This window comes from Abramis brama (genome assembly GCF_963993115.1).
Source record: "Abramis brama genome assembly, chromosome: 1".
NCBI classification, from domain to species: domain Eukaryota; kingdom Metazoa; phylum Chordata; class Actinopteri; order Cypriniformes; family Leuciscidae; genus Abramis; species Abramis brama.
This window is the reverse complement of record NC_139963.1, coordinates 355,001-373,275: the sequence shown is the minus strand read 5'-3', so window position 1 is coordinate 373,275 and position 18,275 is coordinate 355,001. Positions and strand designations below refer to the sequence as shown.

Here is an 18,275-nt window from a genome sequence, read left to right as displayed (position 1 = left end):
TTTTTTGCTTCACTTCTAAATGTTTACTTTACTTCTTAAATGTTTACAAGTAAATTGACAGTAATGTCTATGCTCTCATTCGTGGTATGAAGAGTTCAGATGCAAAAGCCTCTCAGAAATTTTCTTCTAGAATGATCTTTTTTTTCAAGCTCGTATATTTATAATATTTTATATTTTATATATATATATATATATATATATATATATATATATATAGTGTATTGCACCCACTGTATAAAAATGTGCTATATAAATAAACATTTACTTTCTTACTTACTCAAGACATAGAACTTTTTATGTGAGGTGGTTATCCAGCACCAACATTGGAATGTTCGGCACGTAAGTGTTATGAACCTTGTGAACTTTTTGCAGATGGTGACAAAGCCAGTTATTGTTTTAAAGTGTCCATGTCTTGATGATCCCATTCAAGAGTCCATTCTGTTCTGTTTCTAGAAGTGGTGTGCATAATGGCAGGATTTATTAAAGCTTGCAACATTTGCCAGACACTTGACAACTTTGAGGAGATGGAGCTGCTGGAGGTTAGGTGTAGATGGATAAGAATGAAACAAAAAAACAGTGTTGTTGAAGCGTGGATAATGTTAAACTACTTGTTAGGCTGTTAGCAAACAAATAATTACACTTTGACATTAAGTCAACATCTTGTTGTGTTCCATTGGCATTCCAACCCCTTTTTCCCCCTCCATTAGTACAGAGTGTATAGAAAAACAACTTCTTCTGAGTGGGTTTTAAGTGTATAGGTCCCATTGGCAAAGTTTAGTTCGAAGCTATTGAGCAAAAGCATCACATAAATAATTTAAACAAACAACACTGACATAAGTATTGGAAATATTGGAAAGCCATTTCTAGCATCTGTGCATGGAGCACGCTTAACTGGCTTAAAGGCAGAGATAGTTTACAGAATGTAGGTGTTAATGTTAAATGTTACTTTGGTTACACCATGCATTTGCATACTCTTTAAATGTTTTTTGTGCTTTGACAGAAACTCCTCCCTGAGGACTATGAACACCATATCTGTTTATTTGAGCCTCTCGAGGGCAAGAACTGCAACATTTCTCTAAAAGTAAGACTTCACACTGAGGAGGTGGTTCGCAGATGGCTTCAAGCCTTTCAAAGGAGGGGGCTGAGTGCGGGAAGATGTTTGCAGATTCCAAGAACATCATCATTGCCTTATGCAGTCCCTCATGAGGCGAGTCCATTCAATGATCCCTGAGAGTGCAGAGATGGTCTTTGTGGACTCTTCTGGAAATTGCGACAGAACAAATAGCAGTGTTCCTACTTTTGACCCACTCAGCTATTGGAGGACTGCCCTTGGGTGTAATGCTAACATCATCTGAGTCTCAGAGTGTCATCACTGCAGGACTGCAGCTCCTCAAAAGCATTCTTCCAGAGGATGCATTTTTCCGCAGGGGAGATCTCGGCCCACAAGTGGCGATGACTGATGACTGCCAGGCATTACGACAGGCTCTCAGCGAGTCTTATCCACATACACACCCCATCCTCTGCGTTTCCCACATTTTGCAGGCGATGTGGAGGTGGCTGTGGGATGCCCACAATGCTGTACCAAAGTCTGACCGTCAAACCCTGCTACAGCTCTTCAAGGCTATGGTGTATGCCAGAAATCCAGGAGAACCTGAGGCCTCATACCATCGGGCATTAGAGGACTCCACGGCTAAGCTTCACCCACGATATTGCTAATATCTGACATCTATTTTCAGCAGACGTGAGGCCTGGGCAGTTTGTCTCCGCACTCATCTCCCCACACGAGGGAACGACACCAACAATTATGTGGAGAGTGCGATGAGGGTTCTGAAGGACCAGGTCCTCTATAGGCTGAAGGCATATAGGCATATAGTTATTACTTGTATAGCAAGTAATAACCTCTTCCTCTGCCCTACAAAGGAAAGAACAACATACCAGGCCAGTGGTACATGGGAATGACTGAAGATCTAAATGCAGACCAGTCTGTCACAGGTAAATAACTTGGAATGAATATGCGGTTCATTTGACAATCAGCCATAGTTTCATAAAGGTAACGCTTTAGATTACAGCCCGGAAAGTACTGCGTAATTAAAATGAAAGTACAGTGTAACGTTCGGTAATTACAGTGTACCTATAAAGTACTTACGTGTAAGTATAGGGGAACAATATGTAAAGTCTTGGGAATAAAGGTGTAACAACCAGGAAAATACTGCGTAATTAAAACAAAAGTACAGTGTAACTTTAGGTAATTACAGTGTACCTATAAAGTACGTACGTGTAAGCATAGGGGAATAATATGTAAAGTTTTGGGAATAAAGGGGTAACAACCAGGAAAATAACACATTATTTAGGCAAATTATTTAGACTGTAAGTATTCCATGTAGTAACAGGGTAAGTATGACATTGCGGGCTGTAAATTAAAGTGGTGCTTCTTACCCTCTTGTTTCATGTAGTTACAGGGTAAGTACAATAAGCACATGTACACACACAATCTGACATCATTTGGAAAACCTTTATTTGAAAAACAACTTATTTCAAAACAGATTTACAACATATTACACTTCTTATTCTTTATTATTTTTTTTAAATCAACTTTTCATTTCAAATATTAAAGTCGCAGAAAGTAGCATGTTTTGTCCTTTTTTGTTTCTCTTGCATGGCTTCCTCCTTCTCTTGGTCCTCCTCTTCTTTTTCTATCGTTCCACTGATTAGCCAAACTTAAGAAGGAGTCTTTTTCTATTCTGTATTATGTATTAAAAGAAAATACAGTACACCCAGAAATGTTCTCATAATTTACTCATCTTTTCGCTACCGACCAACTGTCACCAGCGAGTGCATGAGAGTCGGCTTCATAGGGTCGGCTTGAATGGCTTCGCGTTTGGTGAAGCTTTAAGCGTTCATTGCATTCTCGCGGGAGGTTTATGTGAAACTCGCACGAGAACTGGTGTCTCTGTTCTTCTCCATGGTTTGTTTTTCATTATTATTATCTGTTATTGTTTGTATTTTGTTGTGAGCAATAATAAAAACATTAAAAAATAATAATAATTCGACATTCGGTTTTTCGGTGCGCTTACGTCACGCTTTAAATTGTCAAGCGTAAACTTACTCAACCCTCTCATGAACGCGCAGGTGACAGTTGGTCGGAAGCGATAGTCTACAGTTTAAAAATGTAATATATTTGGTATTTTTCTTACAAACGCTTATCGTTTCACTTCAGAAGACATTGATTCATCCACTGGGGTCGTATGGATTACTGTAGTTATTGTTGTATGTGCTGTTGTCAACTTTTAGGAACACATGAGCTTATACATAATTATGCAAATTATATGCATTCACAGAGATTATTTATTTTTCTAAAAACTTTTGTTTGTGTTAATCTGAAGAAGGAAATTCATATACATCTCGGATGACATGAAGGTAAAAGATGAGTAAATAGTGAGGACATTTCTGTACTGTATTTTTTTTTAACACATAATACAGAATAGCAATAGATGTGTCATGGGATTCCTTCTTAAGATTCATCAGTGGAAAGAAAGAAAAAGAAGAAGAGGAACAAGAGGAGGAGGAAACCAAGCAAGAGAAACAAAGTGCTGTAAATCCGTTTTGAAATAAGTTGTTTTTCAAATAAAGTTTTCCGAGTGATATCAGATTGTGTGTGTATGTGTTTTTATTGTACTTACCCTGTAACTACATGAAACAAGAGGGTAAGAAGCACCACTTTAATTTACAGCCCGCAATGTCATACTTACCCTGTAACTACATGGAACAAGAGTATATTTTCCCAGCATAAAAAAAAAAAAAGTTGCAATAGTTTTACTTGCCTTGAAACTTAATCAGTGCACCTTTGCAATAATAACAAATTAGCCTACTTTATAAATGCACTGATATGTACCCCGTAATTAAAAAAAAAAGCCTTTATGTATTTTTATACACTATTATTACAAAAAGGTGCAGTGTATGTACTCGCTAAATTGCTCACAAAAGTAAGATTCTAAAATACTTAGTATAAATAATTTGCCTAAATAATTTGTTATTTTCCTGGTTGTTACCCCTTTATTCCCAAAACTTTACATATTATTCCCCTATACTTACACGTAGGCTACGTACTTTATAGGTAAACTGTAATTACCGAAAGTTATACTGTACTTTCATTTTAATTACGCAGTACTTTCCGGGCTGTAATCTAAAGCGTTACCGAAAGCCCAGCCGAGGAGTGGACGAGGCTGGCGATAGTGACGACTGCTCAGCTGGAGACGGCTCATCCAGACAATCCCACAGGCAGAGGTGGGCAGAAATCAGATTAAAAGTGTTTTTAATGTTATGAGGTTTTTCACCTAAACAGAACAGCAGAGAAATAATACAAATAAGTGGGAGAGAGATGGATGGGCTAGGCTTGCTCTGATAGTGACTTTCAGGTCATCTTTATTGTTGGGTGAGCTGTAACTCATCTCCCTCACCTCACGACATTATCGCATAGATGTAGTTCAGGTCAGGTGAGTTTACTGGCTAGTGCTGGCAAGAGAGAGAGACGGGGGGGATGTGGGTGTTGTTTGCATTCCCTGTTTGGGGGCATAAAAGGTATGCGTTAATGTGTGTGTGTGTGTGTCTGTGTGTGTTTGCGGTGACAGAAATTATGTCTGTTTGAGGGGCAGTGGTGACTCTCACACACTCACTCGCACACACTCACTCGCACACACTCACTCACACACACACACACACTCACACCAGAAGTTACTACCTTAAAGGATTAGTTCATCCTCAAAAAATGTTGCTGATAATTGACTCATCCAAGATATCCATGTCTTTCTTTCTTCAACTGAAAAGAAATTAAGGTTTTTGAGGAAAACATTCCAGGATTTATAATGGTCTTCATTGGCAACCAGCTTTACAAATGTTCAAAGAAGGTTCAAATGTCTGTCTCAGTGCAGCTTCAAATGCTCGACACAATCCCAGTCAAGAAATAAGGGTCTTATCCAGTGAAACGATCACTTATTTTCATTAAAAAAAATCAATTATATACTTTTAAACCACAAATGCCCGTCTTGTACCATCTCTGAGCTGTGCCACGCATTGCGTCATCACGTTGGAAAGGTCACGAGTCTCGTCATCAAGTTATTTGTCTGTGTACTCCGGTGCAAAAAAGTAGGAAAGGGTGAAAAACTCCATCTCATTTTCTCCTCCAACTTCAAAATTGTCCGACATCTTTTGTTTTATTTATTTATTTAATTTAAAAAAATTGTGACCTTTCCAACGTGATGACGCAATATGTGGCGCATCTCAGAGATGGTAAAAGACGGGCATTTGTGGTTTAAAAGTATATAATTGATTTTTTTTTGTGTGAAAATAACCAATCATTTCGCTGGTTAAGACCCTTATTTCTCGACCGGGATCGTGTAGAGACTTTGAAGCTGTATTGTGACCGACATTTGAAACTTCTTTGAACATTTGAATAGCTGGTTGCAATTGAAGTCCATTCTGTGTAGAAAAATCCTGGAATGTTTTCCTCAAAAGCCTTAATTTCTTTTCGACTGAAGAAAGAAAGACATTGGGGTGAGTAAATTATCAGCAAAACATTTTTTGGAGGTGAACTAATCCTTTAAGAAGTTACTACACACACACACACACACACACCAGAAGTTACTACACACACACACACACACACACACCAGAAGTTACTACCATTTACACACACACACCATCACAAAAAATGTACTTGTTACTAGTAACCATTAACCAATACTTGTTGATGTATGTTGTTGTGCCCATTGTCAGCAGGCTGGAAATTCGGGTCAGGGGGATGATGGAGGGCCTTGTTCGAAAATTACAGGCTGAGCCTGACTTGTACAAGGCTCCCATGGAGAAGATGCTGGCATCTGATGACAGACTGACTACCGACAGCCAGCTAATCTCTGCACTGGCCACATTTGGCCGGCAAAGTGCATCTGCCGGATCAGGTGCTTGGAAGATGGCAAGAAGGGGCATGCAGACGAGCAGCCGACAGCAGTGGATGAGTTCCCTAATGAATATTAATGAGTCTTCCGCTACCACCCTGCAAAAAACAAATCCGCATCCGGGAACTTCTCGCCTACTCTTTTATGAGTACTGAGGTTTCGAACGTACTGCTTCCTTCACGTACTGTTTTCGCCTACTATATAGTAGGAAAGTAGGCATATTCGAACGCACTTAAGTCCGAATCTCGCGATAATTAACAGGTTATTCTCGCCTACTCTTTTGGATTCATACATACTTTTTCGCTCGCCTACTCTTTTTCCCATACTAAATAGTAGGGAAGTATGTGGTTTGGAACGCAGCCACAGACACTAACAAGGTGAGGGGAAACATCTGCGTGCAATGAACCAATGCTAACACCGAACAGGATGATGGGAAATGTAGTGAATGACACCGTGGGGTAGGGTTGCCAACCGCTCCGTATAATATGGAATCGTTCCGTATTTGACACATAAAAGTCTTGTTCCGTATTGAACTGATACGTCAAATTTGGGGAGAGGATACATATTCCAAAACTGAAAATATGAGAATTAACTGCACAATTACTAGACATGTTTTCCTTGGATATTATACAATTTGCAAGCACAATTTGTGAAAAAAAAAAAAAAAAATGAGATGCTTCCAACTGTGAACCAATTTGGTAGAATATATATATATATATACATATTGCTCTTGCATTCTTTCTTGTGGCTCAGTGACACACCTGAATGAATGGCTCATTAAGTATGCAGGCCCCATTGTCTCCTCAGGTGTGAACCGCTAAATATGCATGATGGTGTTGGATCGTTGACACCCACTCGCATATGTCCTTTCCAAACAGAAAGTGTCTTGCAAAATTTAAATTAATGTATGTTTTATGTGAATGATTAGGCAGGATGATTTTCAGATCATTTTGAAGAAAAAACCCTAGGCGACGACATCCATTAGTCAAAAGTCTTGTGGACACATATTTAGTATGTGTTTTGTGGCCTTATTTCAGAAACTTTAGTTTTTAATTTTTTCAATAACCATGCAATAAACATTATTCTCAATACAAACATGTACATACATGTTGCTCACATATTATGGTAGCCCTGTTTGTGCTAAATAGAGTGTAATTATACCTTTGCCATTAATATGTTTATAAGCAACTGAAAAAAGGGTTAGGTCACTTGTGTACTGCTGTCACTTAATGGTGTCCACATTGTGTTCTGTGTGTGCCTCATAGGTTGGATAGATTATCACCTGTGTGTGTGTGTGTGTGTAGTTAAGCGGGGTGTAGCAATTGAGGGCTACAGCAGTCCATCTCCCTACTTTCAATTTTCTTTTTTATTTGTATTTTTTATTTTGTACATTTGCAGTTGTTTTTGTTTTTTCTTTGTTCCTTTTTTGTGACTTGGGAATATAGACCTGTCTCTCTACTCGCCCGCATATTGGTAACGAACCTGTGTGCCCCCCTGTATAGGGCTGATATTCCCAGTGTATTCCGGGTGGCGTAGGCGAGTGTTAAGTATAGTTCTGGGGTCTCTATTTTTCCCATTACCTGACGGTCCTGCCACATATGCAGTGTTTAATATTGCAGGATTGTACTGATTAATGTCACTAGATGGCACCACAGCTGTAAAAACATATATCATAATCCACAAGTTAAAAAGCAAATGCACCACACATTAAGCAGAACCTTTCACATCATTTTTTATTTTCTCTGAAAGGCAACATCCATGACTCACTGTGATTTATTTTTGCTTTGGTCTTTATTTTTATTTACAAAGCTATTAATAGAAAGACAAATGTATTAAGGACTACTGTATCCTTTCAGATGGCTACACTGTTGTCCACATTTTCGGGGTTCAGATAGGTGTAGGGAAGCTCCAACGTCTTGTTCCGCTTCTTGATGTCATCTGACATCTTCCTCAGATCCTCTTTAAAATCTTTAATGAGCTTGCAGGGGACCTCTTCATCATACAGATTTTCAGGGAATTCTCCCAGAGGGTACTACGGACAGGGTATCAAGGTTGTAATTGTAAATAACATGTTGATAAGAAACATGTTTATAACAATGTTTAACACAGTGCGTATGACAGCACTAATACTCTGTAAGAGCCCACTGCAACACATGCTTACTGTTTGCTAATCTGCTTTGTAATGTAACAATTAGGTAATGCAAACTAGAGGAATGAAAGCAGTGCAAGTAAGCCACTGTCATCCAGAGTAATATGACACCATTTTGCAGTCTTTTAACATGTGCCCTGATGGTGTAAAACTCACGTGGTCTGCAGAGTCGTTGCTCAGGAGTCTCAGGACAGCCACCCCATTCACCGTCGTGCTCGCATCAGGCAGGGTCTCCAGGATCGTGCGCTCATCGGTCTGGCCTTTCTTCTTGGGAGGAGGCTTTCGGAGGAGAGTGGGGTAGTTAGGCATCCAGCCGCCAAAGTCATACTGGGGGGAAGAATTTGTGAGAAATGTGATATACAAGTCAAATATTTATAAAGAATAACAAGAGCACATAATTAACATGACTTAGGCCATGGAAAGTGGATATTGACAGGTTTTTCTTGTCGTCCTGGGCTACTTGCAATAGGGCAGGGGTTCTCAAACTTTTTAGTCATGTCCCCCTTAAACACTTAAAAACAATCTGGTGACAATTCAACAGTCTTAAGAAGAACGATTCAGTGGAATTGGCGATCGGTGCTGCTTTATCAAGGCAGAGCGCCAACCACTATTCAGCACTTGAAAGCCGCTGTAACGTCTGAGTTCAGTTTCTCTGCTGATCTCCTGCGCCAGCTCTGCAGTATCTGTGCACCCCCACACTTAGAGAACCGCTGCCCTAGGAGGTTAAAGCTTCTTGAGGTAATGTTAATAACAGAAACAGTTTAAAGCAGAATCTGCAAATATGGGTTTGTGAAAGGTTGTTGACATTTGTGCTCAATAGCCAATCAAATGAAAACCCTCCCCTTCATGCTGCTGAAGCTTGATCGGCTGGGATTGTTTATGGCTCGGTTACACGCAGGATTGAAATGATGGGTACAAAGAAATCTCTAACGTTAATTTTGGTCATGGCTTGTCTTGAAAAACAAAGACAATTTGATGGTCGTCGTAGGAGAAGTCACACTGCAGGACTGAGATTCAAATCTTCTGACAGTGGTAAAATGTGATCGCAGCGGTCATATGTCAAACTAACGATCGAAGACTTCAGATTTTAGCCAAAGATCAGAGGAATCTTTTAGGATTTGCTAAATTTCTCTCAGACGGCCTAATCGTGGCCAAAATCGCACAGTGTGCGCTCGGCTCAACACACAGGCTGCAAAACACTGGAACAGAACTATACACATGAATCAAAACACATGAACACGTGACACTGAATGCACAGCTAGAGGAATGTGTGGCGGAATTCGCTGGATTTGAGGAAAAGTGTATGAGATTAGGATCACGGCCTGCAGCTTTAATGGCTCTGTGTGATTGGAAGTGAATTGACTTGTACTAACTGACCTGTCCACTGTTTACAGCGGCATGTTGGGCTGATGCAGTGAAGATCACCATGGTGACAAACTTGATAAGCTCTTCCAATGTCTGAAAAGATGATGGTATTCCTGGGAAGAAGAATGAAAGGCTGTTTCTGTGAGGAACTCAGTTTAGGATATTTAGACATGCTCACTCACTCACTCACTCACACTCACTCACTCACTCACTCACACTCACTCACACTCACTCACTCACTCACTCACTCACTCACTCACTCACTCACTCACTCACTCACTCACTCACTCACTCACTCACTCACACTCTCACTCACTCTCACTCTCACTCACTTACTCACTCTCACTCACTCACTCACTCACTCACACACTCACACACACATACTCACTCACTCACTCACTCACTCACTCATACTCACTCACTCACACTCACTCACTCACTCACACTCACTCACTCACTCACTCACTCACTCACTCACTCACTCACTCACTCACTCACTCACTCACTCACACTCACTCACTCACTCAAAAATGGAAAGTGAAGCCATAAACCAAACTAACTTTAACTATTGACCTGGTTCAGTTATTTTCCATAAAACAGTGAATTACAGTGGGGGTTACAAAAGAGGTTGTTCCTCAAAGCAAATATCAAAAATGATAGATTTTCCAATAGATTTTCCATCTATTCTATCTATCTATTCTATCAATGATTCTATATATCTTATGCTGTGCAAATACTAATCTGAACACACACACAAAAGAAAGGAAACCTTTGTTGGATTAAATGTCCTAATATGGCAACAATTCCGTTGGAAATGCATACTCATTGGTTCCTTCTACTAGATTATTGTAATGCTCTACTGGGTGGTTGCCCTGCACGCTTAATAAACAAACTACAGCTGGTCCAAAACGAGCGAGCTCTTAACGCATTATAGTCCTTCACGTCTACTGCGATCTCAAAATTCCGGCCAGTTAATAATACCTAGAATATCAAAATCAACTGAAGAATGGCGTCTACGCTAATTTTAGTGTCTGTGTTTATCCCGAGGTTTTCCCGCAGCCTGCCGGATCCAGGCCGTATCCAGATCTGACAAAGGACCTTCGCCTGGACCCGATGACACAGTGCTGAAGTGCCAACTAGTCTCTCCCTATGGAGGATCCCTTTACCACTCTACAGATAAAGCGTTGTCAGGAAAATTCGGTTCGCTTATCTACCCCGAAGTGATAAAATTTTGTATCAAAAATGTTAAGGCCAGACAAGTCGTTTTTTAAGGCTTGGTTTGTAGGGAATTACAAACCTGCGCACATATATTCAAACGCGCATACTAATAGACTGAACTAGTAATACGCATGTGCACGCCATCAGCGTTCTCACAGGTTTTGCGTTTAAAGTCTGTGTAGAGTTTCCTGTTGAAACGGTGTCGTGTTAGCGGCCCCCAAGTTAATAACTAATGATCGTTGCGACGGAAGTGAATCAGTCAAACTAATTTTAGCTGGAAAATAACTTTATTAAAGAACTGCTATAAAGCCAAAACAATCTCTGTTACTTTAAACTATCCTTGTATCTCTGTAAAGACGCTTTGGAACAATCTACATTGTTAAAAGCGCTATATAAATGAAGATGACTTGACTTGGTCTAGACACATTTTTATCCCACCAGAAATCACATTGCAGCATCTTCAACTGCAACAGCCCTGATAACGGACTAATAACAGACCTGAGGAATCTCTTCCCAGGAAGCCATTGGTGAATATCTCACTGATCCAACACTGCAGCTCTGTGTCCTTCTGCACGTGTTCATCAGGTTGATAGTAGAGTGACAAGAAAGCTGCAACAAACCTGTAAGCAAACTCACAGTCAGATGTTTTCCAGGTTTACATATTTACAGCTTTACTTTTTTTGAAGATTTGCCTTGCATTTGTTTCTTAAGCAGGAATTTATTCAAAGCGACTTACAACACAGTTCATGTGCAGCATGTGCTTACTGACTAATAAACCCATGAACCTGTATAATTGACACTGTATTTGTTGAATTATGAATCAGAAATTGCACCAGGATGTATTAGTTCAGCCCCAAAAACTGGATGTATTATGTGACACACAGAGAGAGAGAGAGAGAGAGAGAGATAGAGAGAGAGAGAGAGAGAGAGAGAGAGAGAGAGAAAGAGAGATTTGATTTGATTTTAACAAAACTTTTATTACAATACAGTATACAAGACATTACCTAGTATTTACCATAGACTTCTACACCAAAGTATATATGTACAAAATAAAAAAATAAAAATAAAGAAAAACTCACAGCACAAAAATCAATTCACCCTCAAAAACACAGAGCCTCCTTGTAGCACCAAATACATTCAAATGTAACAAAATCATCAATAGACTTATAATATAAAAAATCTACCATAACTCTTGACTTCACCAAGTTAGAAAACAAGGCAACCATATTCTGATTTAGATTCTGTTCTATTTTCTTTTTTCTACTTAAATAAATGGCCAGTTTTGCTTGGCCTAGAACAAAATTCAGAAGCTGACAGACAACACTTTTTTCCCTCACATACTTGTACCCCAAAATAAACGTCTCCAAGAAAAGGTCTCATTGCACCTCATAAAAACATCGCTTATAACTTCAAACAAAGGTTGTAGTCTACAACAATTCATGAACACATGAAAAATGGTTTCTCTAGTAGAGCAAAAAGGACATCCAGAGTCAACCTCAGGGTTTAAAGACATCCAGAGTCAACCTCAGGGTTTAAAGACATCCAGAGTCAACCTCAGGGTTTAAAACTGAAACAAAAGCGTTAACCGCAACAGCACCATGAATGATCTTCCATTGTAAATCACCTGTTCTCTTGGTCAACGGTGGTTTTACTCAGGCTTTACGCCTTCATCCAGTTTAAAAACAGCACGCCAGGGAGTATCAACTCTTGTACTTAAAACATTTTTGCTAAACACCAAAACACAAGACCTGTACAAAGATTTACCAGCACTTAAAAAAAAGTCTTTACACAAAGACGCAGAATTTTTTTTAAAAGGGGAAAAAATCCCTTCAACATTTATAGACAAAGATAAACAAGGAAAAGAGTCCTTGGGATTTGCAACACAAGAGCCCTCACAATATTCCGTTAACAATTCCATTTCAGCTGTTTCAAGAGCAGCTTTCCATTTCATGAGCAACTGGGTAACCAGACGAATAGACCTGATTCCCAAGTGTGGAGCTAGAGCTACTTCATCCTTGAAATCCAGCCCTACAATGTTCAGTAGCTGACTCAGAGTGATAACGTCATGTCCCACCAGCACCCTATTGAGTCCAGGAAAAAAGGAACTGTCCGTTAAATCCAACCGAGCGCCATAGATTAAAGGCTCCTCCAGTAACCAGAGAAGAGAAGGTGAGTTTTATGGACGTTGAACAACAAAGAGACTCCAAACTTTAAAAGTATTCCTATAAAAAAATTGGCAACTTAGAGGTGTCCAGTTTTAGGGGATCCATTAGGAAAAGTGCTTTGTCCAGTCCCAAACCTGCAAAACTCCGTAGAATCAGGCATGAAACAGCGCGCCAGTTACAGTCTGAAGGTCCATCCAGCAATCTTTGCACAAACTGCAACCGAAAGCCTGCAATTCTGCTTTGAAGATGCATTAGTCCTTGGCCACCCTCCTCCTTAGGCAAAAACAAAACATTTTGTGAAACCCAATGTAACCTATCCCAAAAAAAGTTCACCATGAGAGTCTGAATTTTTAAAAGTAATTGCAAAGGAGGATCTACACAGGCAAACCTATGCCATAAGGAAGACGCCACCAAGTTGTTAACAATTAAAATGCATCCTCTATATGACAATTTTGGAGACAAATACTTCCACTTGTCTAAGCGTCCTTTGACTTTTTCAATTAAACCTTCCCAGTTTTTCTGTACTACTGCCTCCTCACCCAGAAAACCCCCCAAATATCGAAATCCTTCTTTTCCCCACTGTAAACCAGAAGGGAGTTGTGGTTTTCCACTTTCCCAGCTTCCTATCAGAAGGGCTTCACTCTTATTTCCAATTTACATTAGCAGAAGACAAGGTTTTAAAATCTGCAAGCAATTCGAATAAAACCTGCACATCACTTTGCTCACTGATCATAACTACTAAACCATCAGCATACGCTGATAATGAAAAGTTGCAATTACACGTTGGCAAAGAAATACCTTCAAGTTTCAACCTAATTTGCTGTAATAAAGGCTCTATGGCCAAAGAATAGAGCATACCAGAAAGGGAACACCCCTGTCTAATACCTCTGCAGGCTTTAAAGGGAGCACACAAACCACCGCTAACCTTGAGAATGCTCTGAACGTCACCATAGAGAACTTTCACCTGATCTATAAATGTTTTGCAAAAACCAAAGGCTTCCAGAACTCTCCATAAATAAGTGTGCTCAACGCGATCAAAGGCTTTCTCTTGATCTAATGATATTAAGCCATAATCCAAATTTAGCCTCTTAGAGACATCAAGAAGATCACGAATCAGAAAAACATTATCAAAAATTGACCTCCCGGGGACGCAGTATGTCTGGTCAGGATGAATTACCTGGTCCATAACCTCTGCCAATCGATTAGCTAAGACCTTAGAAAGCAGCTTGTAGTCGCCGCACAGGAGGGAGACCGGCCGCCAGCGCCTGATGTCCGTCAGATCACCCTTCTTGGGTAGGAGAGTCAGGACCGCTCTGCGGCAACTCAACGGCAGAAGCCCTCCGCTAAACTGTCATTCAGTACCTCTAGCAAGTCCTCTCCAATCTCTGACCAAAGGGACTTATAAAAGTCAACAGGCAGACCATCAACCCCTGGTGCTTTTCCCAACGGCATGCCTTGGAGGGCTTTAACCAGTTCCCCCATGGTCACAGCCAGGGGCGGATTAAGGTGGTCAGGGGCCCCTAAGCTGCTCTTTGTGTGAGGCCCCCCCTAAAAATGTATTTAGTGCCATACATGGTCCACACGCAACTATGGTGAACTGGCATACACACATTGGGTCTCATTCATGAAACATTCGTAAATATACGAGTAAATATGTGAGTGATTTGCACGTAAAGAGACATTCCCGAAAATTCTTCTCCTGATTCACAAATACTTCGTAAACGTCAGATTTGATAGTGAAATGTGTGTGTGTGTTAATGAATTCCAATCAGTCGTAAATGGGACGCGCGTGCACGCTCGTTCTCTCAATTACCATAAATCCCGCACATTAAAACCGACTGACAACTATATATGGGCTTCATATTATGACACCAAACGAAGGATTTCAACATGTTCTCTCAAAAGCGAATGAAGAAGAGAAATTTCTCAGATGCAGAAATTGAAGTTTTTTTTTTATGAGAAGTTAATTCAAAACGCCACATTTTATTTTCAAGCGTACATAGTGGCGTATCAGGTCCTAAAAAAAAGGATTTTTGGCAGCATATTACAGATGCAGTTAATGGAGTTTCATCTGTTAATCGAACAGTCCCAGAAGTTAAAAGAAAATGGTTCGACATGAAGCTTGGCTGCAACACTTGTGACTTGCGGACTTGTAAAAAAAAATAAATAAAAAAAAAAAATGAATAAACAGCTTGAATAAAAAAACTAAAAAAACTTGCGGACTTGTGTTCCGTTTGCAGATGCTATTAGCCTACTGGCTATCGTAATAAAAGTAAAAATAAAAACCGTATGTAATTACTATATATAATATTTTTTCAAAATGCTGTGTAAATAAATATGTACCCGATTAAGGTGAATTAAAATGCAGCCTTATTAATGAGAAAAACGTTCGGATGTTAAACGCACTATTTACGCGTGGCTGGGAGCAGGTGTAGATTTATTTCGTAGGCTACGAACTAACATTTGGAAAATACGAACATTTTAATGAATCCGAAAATTTACGCCAGAACCACTTTACACACGATTTACACAAAAATTCGTTCTGCTCGTGTTTCATGAATGAGACCCATTGAGAGAGCCAACACTACAGTGTTTCCTTTACATTCCTTCAAGTGGTGGCCAATTCACATCTACCCAATCACCTGCTTGTTTTTCTTTTTTCTTCTTTTTTTTTTTTTAATGGGCCAATTAGGGTCTTTTTTTGTTCGCGGCGCGGTTATGGGTGGGCCTGACGGGCCTAGGCCCACCCACTTTTCAACAGGCCCACCCAAAACTTTTCTTCTTCTTCCAAAAAAAACTTTTAATATATTCTAATTTTGTCAAGAATTATAAAAAAATCGTCAATAAGCTCATAATTTTTGCTAAAATAGTCGCATTTCTGAATATTCCGCTCCGCTCGCTCATTCCGCAGGGTCACACGCTCAACACAGAAGAATGGCCTGCTGCCTGGCTCGAATATATGTGGAATAAGGGCTACCTCCGACTAATTTTTTTTCTAGTCGACTAGTAGTTGTTCATTTAAGCCATTCGTGGACAAAACGCCCCTTTATATTAATTTAAATACTTATATACCCTAAGAGCGTTTAGCCTACATATAGCCGCATTCAAGCGCACGAACGCACGCATAAAGCTTGCCACAAAGAACCGGTAAAAGTAATGATTATGAATGTGTCTAAAAAGCAAGGAGACATTATTTATTAATATACTGGTGTTTTCAGTGTCGCTGCAAAGATGAAGATGACGATGCTGACTCGCCATGAACGCCAGAGAGAAATGCACATTTCAGATGATATATTCAGAGAGTAGCCTATTTCTTTTGGTTTTGAATATTTTAGTTTGCAAGTAGACATTTCAAGCTTTCTATAATAGATAGCCTATATTTCTCAAATCTGTGAGGCACAAGCTGAGTTTCGCCGCCCTCCAGTTCACGTGCAATGCAAGTGATCGTGTTGGCGCCTTATTACATTGTCTGCTATATATTTGCTTCTTATTTAGTAAATACAGGCTAAAATAAAACATTGATAAAACATGATAAAATATTGCTCAAAATTAAGATACAATTTATACAAAACGAAAATCTTTTAAAAAGAGACTTTCTACAAAACAAGACTCAATTAAGTGGTCAAAATCATGTTTTACCCACTCCATGTCTCCAGACATTGCACATCTCATGATGTATAATATCTTTCTCATGCTGCATGCTCACTTTCATAATCAACATTGATTAAATTAAAAAACATAATGACGTCACATATTTTCTAACCCAGCCCTCGGCCCTGTTGCAACAGTTGTTGTTTAGGTAGGCTACCTTAAACACGCACGTACAGTCTCGGAGTCATCGCTGCAACCAGGAGATGAAGAGAGCTGAGATCCACATCACCTAGCACATCTTCGTCTCTGCCACCCCAGGGTGCTAGCGCGACCAGCGCCGTTGCTAGGAGGGCGCCAACGCCTCTGCCTCTCAGCGCCTCTGCCTCGCGAGTGGATGATAGCCCTGAAACAGTGATTGGATAAAGTTTTTAATTTAAGGCCCACCCACAATTGGTCTGGCCCATCCAAAACTGGAATCCTGGCGCCGTGCCTTTGCGCTTAAGTAAAAAAAAAAAAAAAATTCTGGCCAATTCGAGGCCCCTGCACACGTGGGGCCCCTAGGCTGCAGCCTAGGCAAGCCTGTGCATTAATCCGCGCCAGGTCACAGCACCTGAGATCTTTGCGTTGACTTCCTCTGCCACTTGAGGAAGATTTTCAAAAAAAGCACTGTCACACCTATAATCTGGACCCAGTTCATTTTTATATAAAGACTCATAAAAATTGGCTGCTCTCTTACGGATGTCCTTAGGGTCAGTCAGCAATGCTCCAGATTCAGACCGTAAGGCATGAATAACTCTGTTCTGCCCATTCTTCCTTTCCAAGCTAAAGAAAAACCTTGATGGTGCATCCATTTCATTTATGCTTAGAAAACGTGACCTGACCAGAGCACCCTGCGTTTTAACCCCTAAAAGGTCAGATATTGTTTATAAGAGACTCCACCTCAGGCAAGTGAGCCAATTCTTGCAATTTTAAAATATCAGTCTCTAAGGAGCTCAAACCCAGGGTTACCTCTCTAGTGACGTTCTGAGAGTATTGCTGACATAGTTGCTTTATCTGGACTTTCCCAAAGTCCCACCATTGCTGCAGTGTTCTAACAGAATTATTTGTAGTTTTAAACATACTCCAAAAATATTTAAAACTTTCCCTAAAACACTTGTCGTCCAATAAAGTGGTATTTAAGTGCCAATAGGCACTCTTTGGCTTGATAGAATTTAAACAGATACCGCACTGCACCATACTATGATCCGAATAATAGAACAGCGCTCAACAATACTGCCATGATGTTTAAAAACACAAAACTTATCCAGTCGTGCTAAAGAAATTGTATTACCACGAACATGAGACCAAGTGTATTGCCTTTTTTCTCCATTAAGCTGCCTCCAAACATCAACTAATTCATGTGTGTTTTTCAGCTGAACAAGACGCTGACGTGAGGGTACATGAGGTTCCACACGATTTCTGTCCAAATTAGACTCTGTGCAATTAAAAACACCACTCATCAACAGCAACATTTTGTAAGACAGAAGACAAAGTACTTAAAAAAAGCATTCTCTCAACAGCTGAAGTTGGTATATACACACAAATAAAAACAAAGACAACATTTTCAAAAGAGGCTCTTACTTTTAAAAGTCTACCTTTAATAACCTCTTCAACCTGATAAGAGTGTGGGCTGAAGCCCTTAGCGAAGAGAACAGCGACTCCACCACTAATACTGTGGTATTGTGACTTAGAACAGCAACCCCACTCCACTGCCCAATCAGCAGCATTATTAGAATCAGTATGTGTCTCTTGTAACAGCATAACATCAATTTTTTCTGATGAATTACTTCAAATAAT

At 39.9% G+C, this 18,275-nt stretch overlaps 2 protein-coding genes across 4 annotated transcripts in view; one reads left to right on the top strand and one right to left on the bottom strand.

Annotated features, from left to right (window-relative positions):
* The first annotated feature begins 1,360 nt into the window (after positions 1-1,360).
* On the top strand, positions 1,361-6,841 carry LOC311066264 (uncharacterized protein). 2 transcript variants are annotated; one of them, XM_084087330.1, is made up of 3 exons: positions 1,361-1,992; positions 4,166-4,284; positions 5,776-6,841. In XM_084087330.1, the coding sequence occupies exons 1-3, from the start codon at positions 1,972-1,974 to the stop codon at positions 6,104-6,106; spliced, it is 471 nt and encodes a 156-aa protein (XP_083943456.1). In that variant the 5' UTR covers positions 1,361-1,971; the 3' UTR covers positions 6,107-6,841. The 2 variants fall into 2 exon arrangements, 1 of the variants encoding a protein (XP_083943456.1); XR_014603048.1 differs by lacking the exon at positions 4,166-4,284 and having other exon boundaries at positions 1,362-1,992; positions 5,773-6,841.
* Positions 6,842-7,646: 805 nt separating this feature from the next.
* LOC311091149 (hydroperoxide isomerase ALOXE3-like) overlaps positions 7,647-18,275 on the bottom strand; it is a 28,969-nt gene continuing 18,340 nt past the window's right edge. For both annotated transcript variants that reach the window (XM_084126941.1, XM_084126942.1), the window contains 5 exons: positions 16,674-16,842; positions 11,182-11,303; positions 9,478-9,578; positions 8,257-8,427; positions 7,647-7,983 (listed from right to left, as the gene is read on the bottom strand). In XM_084126941.1, coding sequence (XP_083983067.1) covers positions 7,804-7,983; positions 8,257-8,427; positions 9,478-9,578; positions 11,182-11,303; positions 16,674-16,842 — 743 coding nt within the window. In that variant the 3' untranslated portion in view covers positions 7,647-7,803. The remainder of the gene's footprint in view (positions 7,984-8,256; positions 8,428-9,477; positions 9,579-11,181; positions 11,304-16,673; positions 16,843-18,275) is intronic.